General features: G+C 38.1%; 1 protein-coding gene across 2 annotated transcripts in view; it reads left to right on the forward strand.

Moving 5' to 3' along the window:
- The window catches only part of TPK1 (thiamin pyrophosphokinase 1), a 302,876-nt gene that overhangs the window by 52,427 nt on the left and 224,001 nt on the right, over window positions 1-26,448 (forward strand). Inside the window, exon 2 of one of the 2 annotated variants that reach the window (XM_054273950.1) lies at window positions 4,937-5,011. The exons of the other annotated variant lie outside the window; for it this stretch is intronic. Within the exon in view, the coding sequence (XP_054129925.1) occupies window positions 4,937-5,011 (75 nt within the window). The remainder of the gene's footprint in view (window positions 1-4,936; window positions 5,012-26,448) is intronic. 2 annotated transcript variants of the gene reach the window in all.

Here is a 26,448-nt window from a genome sequence, read left to right on the forward strand (position 1 = left end):
TGTTATGTTTGCTGGTTTCATGAACTGCTTTCTCAAGGGTTTATTATGATAGGCTCCCAGTAAATCTAACTTATGTGGAATTCTAAGAATCACAATTTTGGTGTGAATTCTTGTGCAGTTGAAGGAACATCAACTGCCCCAAGAGCTGCCTCAGCCTGTTTCTCTCCTCCTCTCTTATCAGTCAGTTTTGGAACTGTGAAAAATAGCCTTGTCCCTTCCTACATACCTGGCATTTAAGTGGGCAGTGATTGTTCATTTAAAATTAATCTGAGGGGTAGGTGTTTTCTGAGTAAAAACAATTTTTTTTGTGTGTTTGGCCTTTTTTTTTTTTTTCGGGGTGGAGGGGGGGTGTTTGTCTCCTTAGGGTTTTTTTGTTTAGCTATTTTTTGTGGGGTTTTTTGTTTTGGTGTGGGTTTTTTTTTTATTTTTGCTGTTATGGTATATTGATATATCACGGTGTATCTGTAGACTGATGTGAGAGCAGAAACATGAGGAGGAAGAAATTTTCAGTAAGATCATTCAGAGGTTTTTCTCTCAGAAGCCTGTTGTATATTTGGATGTCCACCTATATGATCAGGAATGTGTATAACTGCAGTGTCTTTTCAATGGATCTTGATTAGCATCTTGGGTATTTAGATATATTTCTATCAGTACACAAATTTTCTGGAAACTTATAGCCATCTTCCAACTTTCAGCTCTGCCCCTATACTACCTGTCTCTTTCCTGCTTCTTCCTCAGCACTGAGCCTCCTTCGTTGTTGATGTTTGATAGATAACTGGAAAGGAAAGGAATGGCTCCTCTTCAGGCAAACAGTAAAACACAAATACCAAAGAAACAAACCCAAAACACTAATTGTTTAGTGGAAGCCACTTTGGTGTGGCTGAAACTCTGGATTTGAAGTCACACTTTGTCAGCACCTTGAGGCATGCCTGTATCTTAGCACAGCCTGTCCCCCACATTGTGTATTCCCTCTTGCATCATGTCAGAAAGTCTGGGAATAGCAGTGATCTTTCCCAAAGGCCTCTTGTTTGAAGCATTGAAAGTGTTTTTCCCACTTTAGAAAATTCAATGCCAACTTCCTCGCAATATGCAGAAAAACTCTTCAGTGATATGATTCTAACATTGAAAGGAGGCAAAGTGGCATATATTAATTTATTGGCTACTAGAGCAAAGGTTGTCTTTAAAAATATGTGTCTTTTACCTATGCTTTGTGATGGACACACATCCTGAAGACTGGCACAGGGCAAAGGGAAAATCAATTAAAAATGCATAATGATATTGTAAATATAAAATAGCTAGATAAATACAATATGACAGGGAGAAGCCAAGAAGGCTTTTAGAATAGCAAATCTGTGCTCTAAGATATATTGGAATTGTTTGGAGTGAGTTACCATGTGGTAAAAAGTCATTGCATAGGCTACCAGGGACGTTCACAACACTTTTGATAAAAGCCCTTTTCAAAGCAACATGAGAAGTTTCATTAAAGAAGTTCAGCTAAATAATTTTGGAAAGAAGAAAAATAAAAAAATATTCAGTAAGGATGAGGTGATGATGCCAGTGTAGAAACTTGTAGGCATTGTTGATTGATTGATTGATGGACTGATTTGTAACTTAGGAAAGGTTTCCAACGGGAATAAAAGTGATCCAGCTTTACTCAAAGATTAGGATTTTCCAAGTCTGCTAGAAGATTTTTTAGCTGTATTTTTTCATGTAACTGCCTGTTCACATAGTTGTGCCCATGTTCATTCTTACTCACTAAGTTATGCCTGTAAGACCACAAGGTTTATAAGCATCAAATAGAAAAACAAGACGGGGAGAGAATTTGATTCCTTAAATGCAAGTCAAAATTTCCTATAGTCATCCTCCTTTTCTGTAGGCCTGTACATCACAGGCCTTAATTCTTCTACAGGAGGACTTTGACCATCGGACTTGACGCCATTTGTTCTCTGTGTTGATGTAAATATCAAGAAAAAGCTGCAGGTTTTGTAGGGAGCAGTTTATTCTTTTCTGCTTTTGCTGCAGATGGTTGAATTTGCTCAGGCTGCAAGAACTGCAAAAGTACATAATGAAAGAGAAAATTATACTAAAAATGGAAGAAATTATGCAAGAGAGAAACTTGTTTTGCCTTTAGCAAAACGTTCACAAAAGTTTCTTTAGTGGAGATATCCATATCTGGGGATATTGCTGGTGATTTCTTGCTTACGGAAACCTCTTTTCCATTAGTCCAAAAGAGCACAATGTCAGTAAGAGTTGGGTCAGGGTGCTAATTATCTTTGTGAAAAATAGATGAGTAGACAGTGCAGGAGATAGATATGTCCTAATTTGTTGGGGGCTTTTAAAGATAAATGGCCTTGAAGTAGATTTGTTTTCAAATGAATAGCCAGTAGAGTGTTCAGTGCAGTGGCACAGTGAGTTCTCATCAGTTTTTCTCAGAGTGATGAATGTTGCATATTCTGTCTGTTGATGTGGTCTTTGCCATCAGATGTCCCAATATATTAATAGTTTTTAGGGCAATGGTTGTAAATTATTGCAGCCCAATTTTATTACTGTTTTACATCTACCAAGGACTGAGCCTCGTGTGCAGCTTTATATTAACTCAGCAGGCACCATTAAAATATTGACATTTAGGCTCATTTTGTCAGCATTAATCATACCATTAATCATAGCATTTTATTGTGCCTTAATTGTATGAAATGACTGGTTTGAAATGACGGGAGTGTTCACTTCTCTAAAAGCAGGTGAAACAATAATTTCCATTTCTCTACTTTTTCAGCCTATAACTGCCCTTTAAAAAACTCAAACAGCAACGAACCCTAAAGACACCCCTCCTGCCCCCATCTCCTAACTGATTGTGATGTGGGCAATTCTTTGCAACAACTGAATGTGTAAGGCCCAGCAGCTCTTATGGGCCTCACTGGAAGCTCTTGGAAGTGTCATCTCTGAAAATCAGCCTCTGAAATCTCAGTGTACACACCTACAGCCAGGCCTTGGCTTCAAGAATGTACCCTAATATATATAACAAGAGTACTTCTGATGTGCAAAAAGAAAAGCTGAAATCATATGCTGAAATGGTTTAAGGGTTTAAAACAGGCACAGAAATGCCTTTTGTGATTCAGCAGCAAGAATAGGCTTACAGCACCCGTGCCTGCTTTGTATTACTGTACCAGTAAGAGAACCTGGGATATTTGCTGGCTCTTTTCAACAGAGAGCATCACTAGATGATTATGTTTAATACAAGGAGTTGGCAGCCTTTCTCACTTAACAATCATTAGGAGATCTGCTGCTGAGGTCCCATTTTGTGAGGCAGCTGGAAATTGGCACTTAGTTTGAATGTATTGTTTTCTACCTTTCCCTTAAAGTTCAAGGACAAGGCAAAACTGCGCACAGAAAAAACTTTTCTCGCTTTCCTTTGTTTACTTGGTCTTTCCACCTCTCCCTATGAAAATTTATTCCCATATATATACATGGATTAAATGGAAGTGAGGACAGTGTCAGCAAAGATGGAAGCAGAAGGCTTGAGGGAGGGTATTTGAAAGCACCAGGCTATGATAATCATGTAGAAGATAGCTATGATAGTCATGTAGAATTTTCACTGGAGTAAAAATCATCTTGGTCTTCATTTCTATTTCTCTTGATTCTTCTGAAGGAGGACAGTACTGTTACTTCTGTTTAAGGAAACTGAGGCCTCAAATGGGTCAGTAGGGAGGAAAACCCTAAATCACTCAAAGGGAAAGGCGCCGAAGAGGCAGGATAGTGGTATCCCAGTCTGCTAACCTTCACTTTGTTCTCCTAATAAGGCATTTAAATAATTATTTTAAAGACTGCCCCTTCCAATTCCCATCCCTGTATGTTCTTTCAACTTCAGCATTTTGACCAGCTCTATTTTCCTCAATAACATGATATGGCTTAGGCCACAGGCTTCTGCTGTAGCCTTCTGCCTCCTGCTGTACTGGATCTTCTCAAAAGACTTTCTAGTGATAGAGGATTTCTTTTTTCAATTACAGTGGCTTCACATGACCAAATATTATTCATTAACTTGATTGCCTAAGGATATCAAGCTCCAGGGGAAACTTGTATTCCTATATGATTGGCAAGATAATTAGGAAGTGAAATAATGCAAATCCCACGGCAGGCAGCTGTCAAAGATTTACGTATTTATTCTTTGAATTCAAAGTGTGTCATATCATGCATCCTTCCTTTCTTTTAAGGCTTTTCTAACTGCAGGTTTATTATCGACCTTCAGCATGCACGTTTACAGGGACAGGAGGCTTTATGAGCTCAATTAAGTTGGGCTGGTAAATCCACTGAGATTTTTAGTCTGCAGTATCACCTAGATAACACAGGCTAAAGTACACTTTTGCTTTTACTAGCTTTTGATTTTAAGCTCCTGGGTCACGGCCTTTCATTCTGTATTTGTAGAGTATCTACCACAATTAGAGCTTATACATGATAAGGAAACACAGGCACAGAAGCCGCTGAGGGCAGCCAGAGTTCTGCATCCTCCAGGAGGGTGGAATATTGGGTATAGGTTAGAGACATCTTATATGGAGTCTCCTCCAGCCTTCCCCATTAACAGAGACCAGGGTAAGCACATATCAGTAATTGCTGCATCCAGGCAGCAGTAGCAAGTGGAAGATGAAATGAGAGAGCTGTATAGATGTGGGGTCCTGTTGAGGATGGCCTTCAGTAAGTAAAAGTCACTTATAAATTAAGCATGTAGCAAAACCCTGCCTAGTAAAAGGTATCTTACGAAGTTCTGACAGTTTTTCAATCTGGCAGTGGTAAAACCTGAGAAGCAAGTGGTAATACCTGAGTATTAGTGGAGTTAGTCTGATGTGGTTGGACTAAAATGCATCTGGCAAAAATAAAATTTAAAAAAAAGGACAAAAAAAAAAATCAATATTCTTGCTAATGAGAGCCAACATTTATCTTACAGGGAACCTGAAGTTTTGCCTTCTGATTCTGAACCAGCCTTTGAACAAAGATCATTTCCATTGTCTGTGGAACAGAGGTAATAATAACTTACATACATCTTCATTTGCTTATTTTCTTAGCTGTTACCCAGCTAATGTACTTCATGTCTGTTGAATTGCAGTGTGGTGATTTCCTCTTTACTAGAGCAGCCTTCTGGTGAGGCTGTGAACTGGCAGAGTATGTCCCTTGTTGCTGAATGCAGCGAATGAGCTGATTATGCAAATTCTGCCTCCTTGCATTGCACACGTCAGAGGGAACTTTGTGCACTGATCTGTGTAAGACTGTAGCTTTTCAGAGGCTTCTTAGGAACAATCATTGTTTTGCTGACAAAGTGTAGGAGATCAATGGTGCATTGAAGATTCTGGAAGTGAGCACTTCTTTAAAGGTCATCAGTGAAAAGTGTTAAATTTAATCAAAATAAAATGAACCGTGTAGATACTAAGTTGTGAAAGCGGTGGGGAATTTGCGTGCTTGTCAGAAATATGCAAATCAGATTTCACTACTCCTTTGTTAAATAGGCACAGTGCTAATCATCATCTCTGGTATGATAGCTTCAGATTTGCTGACATTTTGTGGCGATATGTAAATCTTTACAAGCTTGGAGCTATTAATTCCTCCATGCAGGAATGTAGTCCTTCAGAAGCTTTCTGAAAAGCCACAGGAACTGTCTCTAACTTATTCTCAGGATGGGAACCTTGCAGAGAGATTCCTCTTAACTGACTGGAGCAGATAGAGCTATTTGGTTGCACCATAGGCAGAAGGGCTGGCAGGGGGTAGCTGTACAGTTAAAAGGAATTGAAATAAGGGATGAAGTGAGCTGGATATAGTCGTAGTACTTAATTCCAGTAAGCCCAAATTAGGTACCCGCATAGCCAGAGGAGTGATAAAAAAAGGAAGATAGTTGTACAAGATGATTCAAAGCATCTGAACAAGTGCTGTACCCCAAACAGATTCACTTTCATTTGCATAATCAGCAAGAAAGTAACAAGCACTCAGTGGAAGGGTTGTCCAGTTATTTTATAGATGCGATTCTACATATTTTTTTCATTTTAAAAGATGCACTGAAACACTAACACAAATACCTGCTTTGTATTAAATAGACAAGGAGTGAAGCATTTGATCTTATTTCTATGTCCCACCTTTCCTGTTTTCAGGATTGGGGTTAAAAAAAAGAGACATTGAACCAGACATGCACAGTTTCTGAATGGCAGTATTTAGTGTCTCGTAGTACCTTGCCTGTGTTGCTTTAGTGCTGTATTTCGTTGATCAGACTTTTGTTTTGTCTGTCCTTTAGAATATTAAGTCTTTAAAGTTGTTTTTTTTTTTAAACTTTAAGGCTTCCTCATTTGCTCAAACCATGGGGCACAGTGTTCTTACTTATGACTTTTGCTGGCAGATTACTTTAAGAAATAGGTAGGTATTTTGTCAGTAAAATGGCAGATGTAGGTGGTTAGATGGTAAACATGAAATGTTTTTCTTCAAAGCATCTCAGCTGCAGCAAACCTTAGTGAACCCAGGACAAGGTTTTGGTAATGCCTGGCTTACAGTGCTAGTGGACTACTTTAGGTGTCAGCAGTTTTCTGGATGCTGCCTCTGGAGGAGGGATTGTTAGCACAGGGACTGTTGCAGAACTGCAAGAACCTGGAGGTTTGGTATGTGAACTGAAAGAGGTTCTGAAGGATTCATCCTTAGGAACAATGCTTGATGACCAGCTGTGTATGCTTGAGATATCATAAAGGAGAGATGAGAAGGAAATAATGGGGCTCTTAATCCACAGAATATTGCTAGCTACACAAACTTGCAGAGAAAGGGAGAGAAAAATGCAAAGGAAAAATAAGATAAAATATTGTCCCACTTCTCTGAGTTACAGGAATCTTGGGTTGTTATACTCAGTACAGAATGCTGAAATGTGTTATTTTCAAGTAGTTGGGTCCTATTGTCCTGATTTAGGGCAAATTTGGGAGGAAAGCAAATGATACAAGTATCATAAAGTTACCCTATGACACCCATCAAAATAACTTCTTGTGTTAGTCATGTCACTTTATTGTCAAGTAAAAAGTGAGATGTCCTAAGTTAAAAAAAAAAAAATCACATCAGTAAGTGGCTATTCTAGGCTAAAATTATCCCAGGTGTAACTCCTCTTGACCTTGAGAAAAAGTGGTTTCAGCTAATTAACCTTTGTCTTATTACACACATTTATGAAATCTATTTTTACTGACATACTTTCTAAAGAACTATTTCAGTCAGTACAAGTTTGCATGAACTTCCTTCCTTGTGCTTTGTGAAGGACACTAAAACCAGATTTCATCACTTCCAAGAGACCTCTTTTACCATTCTTGCCATACAAGCTGGGTAAGTGACAATAGTGAAGGAGTACAAGCTAAGGACTATATGATTTTAGTCTATTGTATATCATGACTGTAGTGAATCAGTCTAGAATATGTTCACTTGTTTGGTACAGTCATGCAGTTTTAGTGCTGTCCTAAAAGCAGGAGGGAGGAAATGCTGGAGAAGGGACAGTTTGCAAAAGTAGGATGAAGACTAATATGGCAGACAACACTGGTTGTTCCCTGAAGGATTTATTGGGCTGCATATTGTGAGAAGGGGAAAAACCAAATGGCAAGAGAAATTAAAGAGAATAGATTAGTGAAGGGGAATAGGAGGTAATGTGGAAAATGTGTCAAAGAGTCAGGACCCTGCTTTTCTCAAAGCTGCACACTTTTCTGTCTGTGAGTTTTCTATAAGGAAGACTAGATCCAGTAGGCCTTACCTTAACAACACTGTCATGCATCCTAAATCCCTGCTTATGCAAAATTTCTAGCTCCTGGTTTGAATCCTATTTAATAGAAAAAATATAGTTGTGAAAAAATCCAGTTTGAATTAGTCTCTGGGGCTACTTCTCAAGTGATTTCAAATGTAAATATATCTTTCACAAAATTGACTGTGAGTTGAAAGTCTGAAGCTGTCTTTATGTTAAGTTTGAAAAGTACAAAAGCCCAGGTTTTAGTGGCTGAAAACAGAATGGGCTTTCTGGGGAGTAAATGAAAGTTCCTGAGACTTTGATTCTGCTTTTAAAAATCTCTTTAATCAGAAATGCAATGACATACTTATGCCAAGAATTACAGCTATGTCTAGTGCTGAGTGCTCTGACTTTTTGATGTCTCCCTAGGGAAGAGGCAGAATATTTGAAGTGCTGAGAAATCACCTCAGTGAAATTTGCCTTAAGTTCAGGATCTGAAAATTGTTTCTTGTTTCTGAAAACATTACCCCTACAATGTGATGCTACTCAAATGATCCAAAATCTCTTTATGTCTCTGCTTTATGATAGGATGTTAAATGGCTATACATTGCAGAGTGCTTTCCACTCTTAAATGTTGACACTGACAGCTCTAAAGAACAAGGAGTTATGCTCTGGAAAATAAGATTATTATTTAAAGACAGAGTGAAATGACAACATTCTATAGCAACCTGATGATGTTGGGCTTTACAGTAGGAAAATGTGTCCATATGTATTTTTTAGTTCTCACAATGGTTGTCATACATTGGCCACTGTGCCTTCCTCAAAAGGATTGTGATTTCTTTCCACAAATAAATACTTTGCATGAAAGCTTTTCATCAAACAAAACATGTCGAACAACTTCAAATATTAGCCATTCTTACTACCAAATGTCCTTGACTAATGTATTACAATAAGCTACCATCATTCCTTTGGAAGGGGCTGACTGAATCCTGACTTGTGGGAGGTGTATTTAATGTTGGACAAGTCAACAGATAGCAGATATCTATGAAACCATGCTGCAAAAATATCCTTCAGGTGCACATCCCTAAACAGTCCCTTCCATAGACAATTCTTTCCAGTGAAGGAATTTGGGGTCTATCTGCATCATCTTGTGCTGCTCTGCAGACAACATGACCAGCCACTTCATATGCATAGTGTATGGGCATTTTATGGCACCTTGTAGATCATGAAAAGGGAGGAACTCCAGAAAGAGGAATGTTGCTCATCCTGGAGGCTCCAGCTCTAGATTGTATGTGAGGTCTATGTAGTGAGATAACAGAAAGCATTCTTCAATGGCAGCAGTGTAGTAAGTCAAATCCAAACTCTGTGAAAGTGTCTTCAAATGGTATTTTCTTAGACTATTTATGTTGTGATGGCTTATCCATAAACTGAGTTTTCTCTATCAATACCCATATTGGAACTGCTCAATCAAAGCATCTGTTGCATTCCAAATCGTGTGTTGCATGTCAGGCAACTTTCCTGTCAAGGCCAGCCTACTCTTTACTGAAAATGCCAATAATGAATGGTTGGTTAGCACCTAGAGGTGACTGTGCATTTCCAGATATCTCTCCTAACTAAACAATCAGATCAGAAAAGGTGCTGATTTGTATGAACGATTTCCAAGTCATCTGTCTTTGAATGCCACATGCTGCAATACATTTTATGTTCCATATGCTTTTGTCTGCAGTGATTGATATATAATTGGTGGTTGATATTTTTAATGTCTTCAATTGAGGTTTAAGAGGGAAATAAGATTTAAGTAGCAATACAAAGTTCAGGTATCAGTTCAGATGTACAGAGGGGAAGGTAACAGATCAGTTGGAACAGTTTTAATGTCTGAAGAAAAGATATTGTAGTTTAATAAGAGGAGGGGAAATAAGCTGACTTTCCCTGGTACTATTTTTTTCTTCTCTATGACTAATACCTTTTCCTTTAGGTGAGTTCAACCCCTAAAGACTACACTTGCAGAATTATTAGTATGTGCAGCCATTCACTTGCCCTTTTACCTGTCATCCAATGAGCTTGCCTTGTTGGCATATGGTGAGCTTTTTTCTCACCTTTTATTTTCATTTCTAGCTGAACTTGCTTGAATTATATCTCAGATTTGTACTGGACCCAGAATTGGCAGTTGGCATAAAACTTGAGGGAATTCAGAGCAGCTACTATTAATAAATAGGAAAATGTTCATAAAAATGGTGATTGGGATGTCACATGGACCTGTATGCTTTATTGCACTTCCTAGCAGGCATCCAGACTAGCAGTAACTCTTACTGCTGGCCTCAGCTAAACTACACTGTTCTCCACTGAGAGCAGAGGGACTCTGCTCTATTAGACTTCTAAAACGTCAAAATGAAGTTAATTTTTTCCACATTTGAATCAAAACAGGAATATAATTTCTAGTTTGTACTTTATAACTTAAATTTGATGTTCTGTGACACTTAATTTAGATTTAAACAACATTTTGTTATGGTGATGTGCCTGTTGTTGGATTGTATGTGAGTTAGGCCCTTCGGCTACAGGGGTCCTTCAACTACAGGAGTCTGAGAGAAGTTGTTTCAAATCTTTTTAAGGGTAGGGAATCTATGATATTCTTTAGGAACAAGAAAATCTGGCCCTCTCTAGGACTGGCTAGCACCATGCCTTAAGCTTGGACATGAACCACAGAATCAGCTGGAAAAGACCTCTGAGATCATAGAGTCCAGCCTTTGATTGATCACCACCTGTCACATGGCACTATGTGCCACATCCAGTTGTTTCTTGTACATCTCCAGGGACTGTGACCTTACCACTTCCCTAGGCAGCCCATTCCAGTATTTAACAATCCTTTTAGTGAAGAAATTCCTTCTGATGTCCAGCCTGAACTTTCCCTGGAGCTGTCTGAGGTTACATCCTCTTATCTGGTGACTTGTTACCTGGGGAAAGAGGCTGATCTTCACCTGGCTCCAACCTGCTTTTAGGCAGCTGTAAAGAGGGATGAGGTCTCCCTTGAATCTCCTCTTTTCCAGGCTAAACAACCCCAGCTCCCTCAACTCCTCCTCACAGGGCTTGTGTTCCAGACCCTTCCCCAGTCTTGTAGCCCTTCTCTGGACATGCTCCAGCACCCAAGTGTCTTTTTTCAAATGAGACAAGGCAAAACTGGACCAGGACTCAAGGTGTGAAGTAGGATCTGGATCTTAGGACATGCAGTAATTTGCACTAGAAGAAGGGATTTTGGGAAAAGAGCTTTTGTAAACTGTGCTTTGCCTATGACTCTGTATATAAGCTTGATAGCTACTAGATTTTCAGTGGTGAACTGGAAGCTTAAATTTATCTTTAGAAAACAAAGCTTAAAACTCCAGAAATATGATAAAATTATTCTATTTGTGACATATATATTGTTAGTGCCTTTCTGGTTTGGAATTTGGGATCTTGAGCAACATAGCTTAGGTGTGTGGCCAATTTAAAAGGTAGGTGTTTTTTGAGAATGTTTAGATAGTTATTGGCAAAGCTGAGGACAGAGCTGATCTTCTGGGCCTTTTGCATGGATCAAGTTCCTTCACCATAGTAGAAGCTGTGACAGAATGAGGTCTCTAGATAAATTTTGAAACGTAGTCAGCTGAATATGCTTTGTTGCTGATTTTAATTCTGTGCAAATCCAGCAGGAGGAAATTCTGAGATCTAAAATAATTTTTTGTTTGTTTTATGGATTTGAGATTTTGTTTGAAAATTAAAAAAAAAAATAGAATAATTAAGATTCCCCTCTGTGATGCTTTGAAAAACTAAACCCTGCTGAGCTGAAGTTCAGAGTAACAGAACAATAGAGAATTACTTTGAAGTACTAGTGAGAAGCATAACAGATGATTACAGCACAAGGAAAAAATGGGAGGTTATTACAGTGCCTTTTCTACGAAGCCAGGATGCAAATCCCATTAGGGGAGTTCTATTGTTACAAGATTTGCTGTATGGAGGGCTTTGATAGCATCGTGCTATATATCTGGTTACCATGATGTTTCCCAGAGGACTGTTGAAAGAAGGAGCTTTGGAAAATACTGTCAGGAGAGTGCTTTGCAGCACCCCAAGCAGAAAGAGAAGCATGAGACAATAGGCAAAAAAGATTATTCATGGCTCATTTTGTTAGTGATTCAAGAAGAGCCATTGTCCTGGGAATGAACTCGAGGAGCAGAGGTGAATGCATGAAGTTAGCATAAGTAAGGCCTGTGTCAGAAAGGAGCAGGCTTTTAATCCCATAAAAGGAACTCCTAGATTTTCACTGCCTCAAGCTACACAGAGAAAAGTATATAAAACATTGTTTCTCTGGGAGTTACTACAGGGCAAAAGTATTATTTTCACAGCTAGAGTTTAGCATGAATCCATTACTAGGGTGAAGTGTTAAGGTCTTGTAAAATATGGATGTTATCTAGGGTTGTGTCAGGGTCTTCTCACTGGCTCTGATGGCCTTTGGATCAAACCATTGTTTTATAGTCTTCCTTTTTCTCTTACTCCTGGGTTGCCTTAGGGCAGAAAAACATTTTTTTAATAATAAGGAAATTAAAAATAAAAAAAAAGGAAAACAAAAGAAAAAAAAATCCCAAGAAGCCCACAGTGGTACAAGAGGCTCACCTTGATCCAGTGGTGATTTCAAATGGTGACTGCTTTTCAAAAGTGGATTTTTTCTTCTTAATTTGCCTGGGTCTTTTGTATTTCCAGATTTTGAATTTTAAAAGTTTTTATTTTTTTATTACCCTGACTGCAATTATGACTAACTCACCCAGTGAACAGTTTAACTCTTCTGTAATATGTTGAGACTATGCTAGTATTTATTAGCTACTTAACTGATGGAGTGTGTCCTTCATTGTGTTCAGTGCCTGAAGGGACAGCAGTAGTTTGAGAAAATGGATGTTGGCCTGCTGATTTTCTCATTTGAACGGTATACATGCTGTCTTGCTCACCCATGTTATCAAGTATTAAAATTGAACTGTAAATTCATATAGTCATAAAATAGATATCTTTTCTGCTCTACTCATTGTCTCTTCTCTTTTGTAAAGTAGGCTGTTTTGGTAAATTTCACCATTATATGAATGTGCTACTAAAACAATCTGTGCATTTACATTTATAAAACAGCATAGTAGGATTATTTTATTTAATGTGTATTTGGTTAGATGTTAGCCAAAAATGTAGCACATAGAAGTGGAACAAGTATTGTGGCTGTTAACATCATTTTTTCTTGCAAGTTAACAACTCTTCATCTGATACTCTGAAAAGACAATGGTGCTGTATATCAGCCTGTCTTTAGTTTCATCTACAGTGAATCACATTGGAAAAGAAGCAAAACATTGTCGTAGGTTTTTCATTGGGGAAAATTCCACTGACCTCAGAAATAATGGGGACAAACTATAATTTTTACGGGTGTTTTATTAACATCTTCCATTGTTGGAAGCTTTATGACTAGCACAGCCTGATGTATAAGCTCTTGATATCAATATTCCCTTAGTTACTTTGAATTAATTTTGTTCAGACCTCCATAAAATTCTTTCTTTAAAGAGGGCCTCCCTCTATTTTCACTGAAATAAACCTTAATGTTAACTTGGATGTCCTGGATAAGGTGTAACCACAAGAATCAATGTTGGTTCAATGTCAGCATCATTAGCACTGAAATAATTTGATACTTTGGAGTATGAGTATCATTCTGTTGGATTTTCTTTTGAAAACCTCCAGCTCCTTCAAACCTTTGCTGCTTATGTTCAGAGCCCAAGGTCTGGCTCATTGGGAGTTCTGTTTCTGGCAGAGGAAGTCATTAAGCAGGTAACTAAGTTTTTCCTTGTCTGAACATACACTTTTTCTTTCAAGCTTCTTGATGTTACCTACAACAAACCCTTAGCTTTAGGCCCTGGCTTCCAGAAGCCTATAGTTGTCCATAGTATCACCTTGGTGTTTTGTGAGGTGTAATAAGCTATGACTGAATGATTGCCAGGTTAAACTGGATAGTAACAGAACAGCACACTTGAAATATTATTATTTCTTTTGAGGGGAAAAAGAAAAAGAGGGGCTGATTTTTCACTGCAAGTCTTTGAAGAGACCCTAAGCATTTTGAAATGCAAGAATTAGAAAGGCTCAGAATGCCTTTAGACTAACCTATTTGGCAACATAAGTGCCCTAAGTAAGAACACAAACTTGTAACATGCTGTCACAATGACCTAAAATTAACTTAGGGATATGGTAATTCTGTACATTGCTAATAAACTTCAGATTTTTACAAAGAATTGAATAAGTTATTTAGCCTGTGAAAATATATGCTTCAACAAAACAACAAGCTCATATTTTAGTACAGGATTAAAGTGGGTCCATTGGATTTTGAAGTCCTTTGAGGTACAAGGCAAAAGTGGTGTAAGTGCAGTGTGAGCCCAAATCATACCAGAAGTAAAATACTTTGATTATCTCTTGGTTTTGGATGCCTAAATTGCCACCTTAAGTGGACTCTGGTTTCCTAACCTTCCCTTTTACCCATCCAGGGCTGGGAGGGAAGCTGAGCACTGAGCAGCTGAGACATGCACTCATGTGGCACATCTTAACAGCTTGGCCTATGTTTCATCTTGATTTGAAACCAATGAAAGCACTGAATGTTTGAACAGTCCACTTACTGTCTTGGCAGCTAATCCAAGATAAAGGGAGCGAGAATTATACCTTCCATTCCTAGGAGGATAAATATTAAGTCCCTTATTCCTTACACAGATCATGACTATGAATAAACCTTTACAAAGCAGAAGTGCAGTCAAGTTTCTTATTCTTTAAAAACTTCCAAACCTGAAGAATTTTAGCAGTCAGAAGAATTTTATAGATAAGCCTGTATCACAAAAGTAGTGTAGAAATTATTTCTTTCTAATTTTTACAGTTATTTTCTTCCTATCCCAGTTTTAAGTAAATGTGAAAAATCATGTTCTCTATGGTGGATGCTGCATTTGAAGGCCTCTCTGTGGTCATTCAGACTTAAATCTTTTCATTGCTAAAAAGATGTGTAGTAATTACAGATCTGGAAAGTGATTGCTGATGAGGTTTCTAGAGAAAGTGATTAATATCAGGAAAATGTGCTCAAGAAGCCACAACATTTGGTCATTGTCAAATGAATTGCCCTTAGCATGGCATAGATCATGTGTCAACTCTGTTTAACTGAGCTGTGTAATCTTTTTGACAAATACATGCAAGGCTGTCTTAAGGTATCAAAAGGTGTATTTACATTGCAGGAAAGGATTTAGACCATCAGAAGAATCTTCGGGCAGTAGTAGTCTTACAAAGAACTTTGAGCAGGTTGAACCCTCTGAAAATCTTAGAGAACTGTCTGGTTTTGTTCACTTCCATGTTTATTCAGAGATTCAGTGACTGTGCTTTTTGATTTTTTTTTTTCCAAAATTGAATAACTGTTATAGAAGTTATGGTGGGAACAGAAAGTGAAAAAAGACATGGACAGAAGGGGAAGATTGAGCAACATGTTCAAGTACATATAGAATTACTGTATAATCCATCATTTTTAGGGAGGAAGAAAGGTCAGAACAAGTGGGATTGTAGCCAATTTTAATTCCTGAGAATATTAACATATTAAGGAAGTAAACTGGTTCTTCAAATCTGTCTATACATTGTTCTTGCTGGTATTATATTAATAACTCTGATCTTATCAACTGTTTGGCAAAAGCAACAGTTTCCCTTTTTTTTAAAATTTTTGTGAACCTTTCTCTTTGCTTCCTGAAGGAGCTGAGGAAACATAAGAGGGTGCATGAGCCATAGTAATTGTCCACTTAATCTCACACTGACAAGGTTTAAAGTTGCTTAAGTAGTAGTGCACTGGGTCCTCCAGTTATATCTCTCTTAACTGGGGATATTTAGCTGAAATTTATTAGTTTCCTAGGTTGATGCCAGTATTTTCCTCAGTCAATGGACAGAGATCTGAGTTGTCTTCTGGATTGCCATAGAAATTTAGATATATCTAGGTATCTATGTACCTAGATATATACCTATATCTAGGTACATAAAATTGAGGAGGTGTGGAGGCCTGAATAGGAGCCCAGATGTCGGGTTATTTTCTTTTCTTTGCCAGTGTAGTGCAAAAAAATAAAGAGGAAAGTAAATTCTGTGGGAGTCTATAGTTAGTCTGCTCTATTTAATCTCAGTGTTGTCTTCTACTCTCAAGTCTTTCCCATTAGCCGTGTCAAACTTTCTTTGTCTATTTAGCAACAGGAGAGGGACAATAAGGGTAAAGCCCTGGAGACTGCAAAGCTATCATCTAATTCTGAACATGCTGTGGTTGTGGTTTTCCTTGACCACCTCTTTTTCTGTAGGCCTATGCACCTTTGTCAGCGAGCACCATTCTCATTAGGACTTTGTAAAACCCAGATACATATTAACAAGGCATCCAGGGCTGACCTTTTGTCTGGAAGGGAGATTGCTCTTAGCAGTGATTTGTGAAGTCTGCTTTCCTTGGTGAATTTAGGATCTGTTTAGTGTTTAAGATAACTTCTAAATCATGCATTTAATTTTTATTGTTTTTTCTTTAGCTCTATAGATTTGAGTGAGCATTAATGCATCACTCATATTTCATTAGTGACTATAGTGCTTCACATCCTTTATATTCACCTTCTAGAAATGCTTTGGCAGCAGAACTGACTATGCCAAAATGCATAAGGAAGGGTAGAAATAATAAATGTACCATCAATTTGGCTGTCACAGTTCAACATTTTAAGTTTTGTTTGTGACCCACTGTTCATCTCTGGCAATTTGAATATACATACACAATGTCCTTTTTAAAAATGTGTGGGACAATAGGGAGGCTCTAGTGTTATTAGCATAATAAATCTTTACTAAAACAGTTTTCTTTTATATTGCAAGGGCATGCTGCTGCTGTTCTCTTTCAGATATTAAATTTAGAGGTGTGAAAAAATTTTTAAAGTCTGCTGCAAGTCTTAGCAGGGTTGTGGGGGAAGATTTTTTTGTGGGGGCTTTGAGGTTTTTTGTTTGGCCTTTTTTTGTGTGTGTGAGGCCTTTTTTTCTTTTGTGAGTATACTATCTTATCCTACTGGCACTGCTTATAATAGCATGAATAACTGCACACTGAACCTTTGATCATGCTGGTGCAGTAGCATCAAACTATCTAGGCCACTCCTTTATGAAGGTAGTGCAGGATGCTGTAGTTGATAATCCATATTACTTGCCATAAAAGGTTGGGGAAAAGGATCTTGGAGACACTTCAGGGCAACAAATTTACATTTTTTCTGTTGTGTTTGCAGTAAAGAAGTATCTGGCCCCTTCCCAGGTCCAGAACAATGGCACAATCCTTGCCTCCAAACTGAAAAAGCACTGCTAAAAAGAAATTATAAAAGATTTTGTTCCGAGTGGTTTAGGCTGTTCAAAGCCTATTAATCTTCTTCTAGTTTGTTTGTAATACTTTTCCTAGCCTTGTATTATAAAAGAAGAATATCACTGTTTCCCATTAATTAGTACAGTGGTCTGAAGGGGGCCTAATGGTGTGTTTTCCTTCATTCATAGACACAGTTGTTGAACCTGGAAATTAGGAACTTGTGTCAGTGTTGGTTTTTCTTACTGAAAGGGCAAAGCCACTGTAGACATTCAGGTGGGAGGTAAAAGTCATTTTTAGCCCTAGTAGATGCTGAATATCAGTGGATTTGATAATTTCATGCTGAAGTCTTAGGATCAGAGAATGGTGACAAATAATGCTCTCATTAGTGTCAAAACCCCTCTGATACAGACTGAAGAATTATGAGCTTTGGTTTAGGAAACCCCTCCATGTGAAAAGATCAAAAGTCATTTGAGTCTGCTCCCTTGGGAGTTCAGTGATTTATTTTTCTACAATCAGTTAGGAGCTATTGGCCTTGCCCAAAGGAATCTAGAAAAAGTAGGATGTGGAAGTGGAATATAGATTTGTGGGAGGGCACTGAGTCTTGACTTCTCTGTGGAAGAGCTCCGCTCTCTGAACATGGAGGAGTGATTGTTTAGCTGCATGTTTCTTTAGGTCACTTCAGAGATTTTTCTAAGTCTAGTTCTCATGTGATACCTAATTTTCTGTTTGTGATTCATCACCAGAATCAGAATTGTGTTTCAAGTCATACTGCAAGTACTTACCCTGCTTGTAATATGTCTGAAATTCCAAATGTTTCCAGACTGACAGAAACAGTGGAAAGGAGCATCTGGCATCACAATCAAGTTTGAAGCATCCATGTTCTGAGCAGCCAATACTGTGATGATATGTTTCTGGGGTATCTTCCTGTTCACTCAGCATTTGAGATACAGTGCTAAAATAAACAAATTGCCACAATGTCCACTACGGACTGAAAACCAACCATTAATTTACTTGTATTAAAGCAATGTTTGTTTGGGATGTTGTTTCTGTCTATTGATAATGCTGTAGCACAGGCTTATTTTGTTTCAAAAAGGCATTCTGAATCCATGCTGGAAGCAGCTGAGGGAGAAGTTGAATGTGAAGTTTGACACACTGTATTTTCATGGCAAATATGACATTTGAGCATTCCAGGAGAAATTTTGAAGTTGCAATATACCCAAGGAGAAGTAAGCATAAGCAATATTTTTTCACAGTAGCCTGGAGAAGTTATGCCATTTAAAATTGGCAGATTCCATTGCCTTCAATTCTTTGGAAAATCCTACTCAAATCACATAAAAAAATACATGTTTATCTAATTGAGGTCCCCAGACTTTCTTTTCCTGATTTACAAATGAAAGTTGGGAAGAGATCCTTTCATGCTAAGATGTGAGTATCCATATATCATGAGTCTTCTTTTTGTGCATGGTGGTTGTTGAGATCTGTTCAAGTATTGATGATTATCAAAGTTTATGGTTTCAAGACTTATGTAGAGTGTTTGAGTGTGATAAGGAAAGAGGCCAAAAGCCTTCATTAGTTGTGAAGGTTGTGTATAGCTATGTGGTTGTCTTCTTTTTTGTATGAATTATTTCTGTTCAGAAGATAGAGGTGGATCAGTCTTCTTTGAACCCTTGTTGGCAAAAGACTGGAAGTCTTGTAACCATTGGTTAGCTTTTCCATGACTTCATTAAATCTTGGCTTGGTGCCTATCTCCTTAAAGTATGGTGGGCTGTGGATGATGAGCTGGCATTCCATTCTGGATGTCAGCTTGTGTAGGAGCATGAATCGCTAATTTGCATCATGGTAGAATCTCAGGTTTCCACAAAAATGCTTATCCAGACAAACCCCAAACAGCAACACCTTCCCAAGTAACACTTCCCTTGGGTAAGAATTCTTTGGAGGAATGCAGTAAAATGAATCCTGAATGTTAGGAGTCATTTTTCAATCTCAGCTTTTTTTATCTGCCAACTTTCTGTTGGAGTTTAATCTATTAAAGTTCCAAATGAGTGTGAATTCCAGTTCATTGCCCACTGATATTATTTAGACCGTAAGACTTGTGAAATGGATTTTATTGACACGTTTGAAAGTTAACCCTCTCCTGTGCTCCTGTGCTATGGATAGCCTCTGAATGTACAGGCTGCAACCTTGTCAAAATCTCTAATGTAAAAACTTTGGAAATGTAAACAAATACTGATGGCTTGGGCCAAAAATAAATTACATTTTTGTCACTCAGAATTTTAATTCTTTTCAGTAGGTTCATGAGGAAGTAATTAATCAACTAATGTTTGATACCAAGGTATTTATTCAGATATTTTACAGCATTTGCTTTTATTTGCAGCCACAGGCACTTGAGACAGAAGTCCTGTTCCTACTAATGTCAAAAGCAGTTGATTCCTTGACTTCAGTTACAGTTTCAGAAAGAAGTGAATATTTCAGCTGCCTTCACTGCCCTTGCTAATAGATCTCATCACTCTCCAGTGCAGTAAAGTCTTTGTGTGAGTTATCCTTCCTTAGGAGAAGAAGGGAGAAGTTTCCAATAGGATGAGCTGTCTATACAGCATTAATAAGACACTTTATTTCTTCCCTCCCTCGCCCTACCTTCAAAGATGCTATAATGGAAAACAGATATGGTCAACTGCTTCAGCTGTTTTCCATCCATTATCTGAAAGTTACATTTTTATAAGTAGCTCATAAAAGAGTAATAAATTCTGATCTGCTAAAAGCCATCTGGTTAATGAATTGCTTCAGAACTATTTATAATAGGATCTATCTATGTAATTAACAGTTAAAGGCACAAGCAGTTTGTTTTATAAGATGCATATGGCCATTGTTTATTAATCCTTTGCAAGCAATGTGTGGCCGCATTCTAAATTCCAGGACAGATTTTGTTTAAAACAAAGTGTAATATTGAGTTAGTAATTTTAAATACCGTTTATAGCTGTATCATGTCTCCAGAAATTGTCTCCCTTCAGCAGTGTGTGCTGTTCTGGAAGGCCTCACCTTGGATTTAAATCTAGTGGTTGAAAACAGCAGAACTTGATGAAGGCAGATGCAGCAATAGGGTCTGAATTTGGTCAGCCAGAGCAATGTGTTGTAGAATGCATGGGTGTAAACTTTATCTTCCATTCAGCTGGAAGTATATGAGAGCTCAAGACAGAGAAACAAAATGCAGTGGTTTGTTCTGATGTCTCTATTGATGTGCAGGGCTGAGTTTCAGGTAGAGTTTGGCAGCCTTTCACCAAGTCCAGCCTCACCTCTCCTCCTTGTTTTGGCATACTGTTGCAGCTCCTCAGGGACTCACATGGCACAGCAGCCACATATGCCAAAAGCTCTTAGGAACTACCACAGAGCTGCTGCTGACTGACGGGTTGTGTGTGAGGAAGTGTCACTCTGTCATGATTCAACCACTTTCATACCTTTAGAAATAAAATGAGAAGGAGCCAAAGGTATCAAGTGGTTTTTACGTCCTTCTTGGTGATATTCAAACCTTTGAGAGGTGGGATACCACGCACTACTTCCTTGGGCTGTGCATCGTCTTTGTGGTGCTCAAAAGTGTCCTTCAACTTAAAATTATTTTCCTAAGTGTTTCTTTAAAAGTCCTCCAAAGATCTAGCAAAATAAAAATGCTTAGCTGATCTTGTGTGAAAAGAAAAAGACTGCAGACACACAGCAATTTCAGAGAAGCTGGCAGGAATTTTTAATGTGACTGAAAGTGTCTGAGTGACAAATTAGTAATAAAAATGTCACTAATTAGACCGTAGTAAAATCTTGATAATCAAAACTACTTGGGTGAGACTAAATATATTCAGATGATGGGTAGGCCAGATAATGGGAATCAGCTGAACAGAGAGACAAGCTGGCAGCTTGTTACAAAGGGAGGCTTAGAGACATGGTGGGTGTTTTGAATAAACAAGCACCTAACGTAATTACAGAACATAGTGCAAAAGTAATAATGAAAGGATAGCTGGATGGAGAATTTTAAATAGTAGGGAAACATCACATCCCTTGAATGAAGGAGGACAGAGGCAGTGCTAGAATTTTGTGGTTTTACTGGGACAAGTAAGCCTGGCTTAAACCAGACTGAAATCTTCTCTGTTCTATCAAAATGGGTCCTGTGTGCTCAAATGGGCCTTTTGGGCTTCCTATTTTGTAACCAGCACAAGTTCATGACATGGACATCAATAGGATTTGGGTCTGCAGCAGGATCAATTACCACTTTAAGAGGGTTTGAGTTAGCTGGTTTCCTCAGGTAACAGGGGAGTTCTCTAGTAGGAACTGGTAACATACTTTTGGGGAAAGGGAGGGGATACAAGGAGGTTTACTTTGTTCACTTTATCCTTGAGCAGCTGGGTTAAGAAATGCATTTTAGTAGAAAACATGCATGTCCACAGAATAAAGGAAGAATCCAATGTCAGTATCAGCTACTGTGTGAGAAAGAAGAAAAATCTCCAGCCTTAGAGGAATGTCTTTTAAGCAGGAGCTTTTTTGATTCATTGGTTGGTAAGTTGAACTGACTTACAGGGATGCTGTGATCCTTAAACTCATTTGTTCTGCTGGTTCTAACGCTGCATTTTTGTCGTTCTTCCCATCCCTTCTCAGGTGAGACTGTGGGAGAAGTAGTACATTAAGTACCTAGTTTAGTGTTTTCATGTGAAGCAAATTTATGGTGCAGGGTGAAAGGGCCTTTGGTATGGAAAAGAAAACAACCTTGGGAAACAGTGCTATAGAACATGTAGGATAAAATGGCTCTGCTATGAAAGTCAGCTTTTTGACTGAAACTAGTAGCTTCTTAATCACAATGTCATTGTGAAGGGTATATATTAAAATGGATGCAAGTTTTAGTTTCAGCCTCAAGGTAATGCCTACACCCTCCAGAAAATAAACTGGGTGAAAACAACCTTATTCTGGTTTTTGGATTTTTTTTTTTCATAGCTGATCCAGCTTTGCCACACCATAGCAAGACTAAACACAAGTGTGATTCCTTTTGTCTTTTCCAATTTGCTGCTGTAATCACTGTGATCCTGTACTGGTATTACTGAACTATCCCTTCTATGTTGCAGTAGGATCATTTGTGATGATGGCAATCACAAAGAATGCTTCTGCTACAGAAGCACTGTAAAATACCTATATAAAATAGGTATATAAAATAAAAATTCTTTAAAATACAATTTTTAGCACCATTTGATTTGAAGCATCTGCATTATCTGTCCAGGAGGCCTTTCCTGGTGAAGGGGGAGGCAGAAACATCTCCAGAAAGGTGGCACAGAGTGCTGACACTAACATACTGACCCAACTCACCCTGTTGGGTAGTCCTTCTGATTGCTGTGCAGAGATTTTTAGGATCAGTTAGGCAGGATGAATCAGGGTCAGCATGTCTATTTGAACCTTTATTCCTCCTGATACTTGTAAGACCAGGTGGGTTTTTTTTCTGCTTGTCTTCCATCTGACACGTAGAGGCTTGCCAAGAGCATCCATTTTTTACATCCCCTCCATGCCCTCAGCCTGGCTTCTGACAATGCAGCGCTTCCTCACACAGGGCCACCCTTTCATTTACATTATGCTTCATGAATAGTTAATACCTGGATGTTTCAAGCTTCTCCCTGGAGAACCTTGCATTCACTCACCAAGAATTTACTCACAAATTGGTATCATGCTTGAGTAGTCAGTGGATGCTTACACCAGAGGTGGCTGTGACTTCTGCTTAAGGTCAGATCTTAATTGATAACTGGAGAAGAAGATGGGATTCATATTTAAATGGACTTCTCAGGAATGTAGTCAGCTTTTCAACTAGCTATTGGCTTCTCAGTCACTATGTCACTGTAAAGGGTATTTATTACAGTGGGTGTGAGTTTTAATGCCGGCTTTAAAATAATGCTTACACCCTCTATAAAGAAGCACAGTCTTGCTTCCAAAAATGAACAGATTTCCCACAGGGAAATCATGAGTGAACTAATTGGACTTTTATGGTTATCTTGTTGCAGTATATGCAACCATAATTTATGCAACCATAATTATTCCCAGATTTGCCTCTGCCTTTCCTCCATGATGAAGTGTGTGTAGATTATTTATGCACCTGGATTAACTCAGTAAAATATTGAATGAGCTTGTCTGATGCCAATAGACAATGGTCATTTTACACAAGAGCACGGTGCGGGGGATTATGAAAGACAGCTTTGTTGGAGTAAAGGCTGATCAAACACAAAGAGTGCTGTGATCAAATTTACACTTCAGTTCCCTCTTGCACCAGTCTTGCAATTTTGGCAGCTGCTTGGGTGACTTCAGCTGCTTGTGAGTTGGAAGACTGGCAAGTCAGAACCTGTGCAAGTATGTAATGTAGCATTTCGTATTCCTGCATTTGTAAAGACTATTTCAGTAAAGGATATACACTGGATAGTGCCAACTCTTTTCCACTAATCCACATAATAAATAAGGAGTGTGGTAATTACCTAGAAATTTTCTAATTTAAAATAATTTATCTGCTTACTAAGTCAGTGGTGCTCAAGATACCTAGTATTGAAAAATTATGTGTTTCAGTGGATAGAAATGTACAGATTTCGTTTGTTTTCTCTTATGTCCATATTGTGGCAAGGTAGCATAAGGTTTTCCATACACTAGCAATCCTTATATCCACTTGTGGAATATTCCTTTGTTGACCAGCTTTCTAAGGTGTTTCTTCCTTGGGTCCTAGTAATTTCCATTACTAAGCAACTTATAGCCATGGAAAATTTCTACATATATATCTTTGAATCATCAACAGATAAGAAAATAGGTGAAACCCACACCTAAGATAAGAATCACAAGATACTAACCTTTTAATGATGTTAATTTTCTCTAACCTGGAGATATTAATAATTTAGATACTTGTATTTTGGCTAGTGGTTGCTTAATGATAAAAATAATTTTAAGTTGTGAAAAGCCACTAGGCAACACATTAAAATGTTCTTAATAATATCAAATAAAAGTTGCAATCTGGGACAAACTAATGATAACTGAAATCAAGAAAATGAGCAGGCTGTTAAGGAACCTGGCTGGTTTATTTACACATACAGGACTTTTTCCTTAATTGATCATTTTTAGTGAATCCTAGTCCAAAATGAGAAGGAAGTCTGGCAACACAGATATTTTTTGAATAGTGGATAACGCTGTCTGATATATGTCTGTTAAAGAAAACAAAAATCCCCACAAGGTTGGCTACCCAGAAACATTGCAGTTACAGTAAAGCATTGGATTGATCTGGCCATAGCTCAGTGCAAAACTGAGCTATAATAAAATAGCCTGTTCCTGCTATGTCCATGTGAAGGTACATCACATAAGAGATGTGTGATTATGCTGTTTTTCTTTCAAAACAAGTTTTGAATTGATTGATCAATTTATATTCATGTTGAGAGAGGGATAGAAGTATCAAAATAATAAGGTGCACTAGGCTTTGTGAATATAGGAGAAATAGGGGGAGTGGTGTTACCACGAGTTTCTCATCCAGTGTCTCACTGAAATTATAGCATGAGTTCTCAACTGGACACCAGGAAACCCATCTCGTACAAAACACATTGTCAGCTACATAAAAGAGATTTTAGAAGTTTTATTCCTTAAGAAAACAACAGCATTGCATGGTTGCCATTTTCCTTCCTCGCTCTCCTCTGTAACAGTTAACAACCAGCCCATCCTTTTTTTGTTGTTTTTCTCGAATGTGATACATGTTCACACCAGTATTGATGAAAATAAATAAAACAGCTGCAATGGCTCATCCTCCTTTAAAAAGATGGGATGAAAATCAATGTGTGCTAAGTGCAAGTGGATAGAGAGAGTGAAGTATTGTAATGAAGTTTTGAGTAACCTGACCAATGGCAACAAAAACCCATAACAATCGTGTGCATGTTCTCTTTAGAAGAAAAGGAAAGAAGAGGTCTGTGTTCCTGAGATGAAGTGGAAAGCTCCCTTTTAAAACCTCTCTAATCTAAAAGAAGGCTGATCTATCTTTTAGGTTTTTTTTATGGTCTCTGATCACATTAATTGTTGCTGGAAATAATTAAAACCCATAGCAGAAGATCATAATGAAATTCAGGACACAATAACATAATAGAGTACAATAATGTAGGCTTTTAGATATTGTTGCATATTATTGTACATTACCTGATTGATTCTTCTCCATTCTGCAAAAGGCTTCCTTAGCAAAAATAAACCTTGTAGTGGAAAAAAAACCCAACAAATTTAAAAAAGCAAACCAAAAAAAAAAGAAAAAACCTGATTGGATCCCTGATTACTTACTCCTTTTCTTTCTAATTCTTTGACACAAAGTGAAAATTAAAGTTAGGGCATGGAGCATGGAGGGCTGGTGCCAATCCTGGCTTAGGAAATACCCCTATATGGTGTGCACTGTTGTGCTTCTGTAGTTTAAGTAAAACTGAGTATACTCCTTATAGGAGGGGAGTTGGCATTTTCTTTTTTTTTTTTTTGTTTTTTAATGAAAGAAGTTTTTTCATTCATGTGAAGTCTGGAAGTGCTTTGTTTTAATTTCTACTACTAGAAAGCTACTATCATAGTAGAAAATATGGGATGTGGTTGGTCTCAGTCTTTTGTGTTAGCATTTATTGTGTGGGTTAAATTTTGAGGGGGAATCCAAGCGAGAGTTCACAGTTCATTAGGGGTTTGAATGTGCAAGAGAAGAATGCTTGTGTGCTACCTGAAGATTTATTAATTGCCAGTGTATATAAAGTCAACTTAATATGATTCTGTGCATAGTAGATAATTGCTCCTTTGGTGGTCATTTGATGGACAGGCCCTTAAAACTTGCTATTGCCCACTGGAATGTCTCACATGAAAATTTTATACCCCCTCTTGGCTCACTTTCACTGTACTTTATTATTTTAAATGTGTTCTAGCATTTTCCTTCAGTGGCTGAATTTGGGAGAAGCTGTATGAGTGTGCCATGAGACAATATCCTACACTCCCAAAAGACACTGCTTGTGCTCACTTGGACCCCTCACAGCTATGGAGCCAGAGGGAATGGTACTCTGCCTGGGTTTCCTGATATTGTTGCTTTGAATGAAAAAGGCTTTGTGTGTTTCTTTATATAAAAGCACACATAACAAAACCAAGATACAGCAGAAAATCTCTCTTTTCTAATTCACTCTACTCTGCTTCTAAAATGCCCTCCTTTCAAGCTGTAAGTCTCAAGCAATGCAATGAATGAGTAGATGTTACCTGGGATGATTTTTGAAGACTCAAGTGCAGCTCAGTGGGGGAAGTGACTTCTGGAGTTGAGTGTTTTGCATTGCTAATGTTGTGTACCTCTCTTTGCTCTGACCTTGCTGGCAGCCAAGCCCAGAAGGAGCTCTTA

This window comes from Melozone crissalis, unplaced genomic scaffold (genome assembly GCF_028551555.1).
Source record: "Melozone crissalis strain CALT ecotype California unplaced genomic scaffold, PUWL_Pcris_2 ptg000016l_1, whole genome shotgun sequence".
Taxonomy (NCBI): domain Eukaryota; kingdom Metazoa; phylum Chordata; class Aves; order Passeriformes; family Passerellidae; genus Melozone; species Melozone crissalis.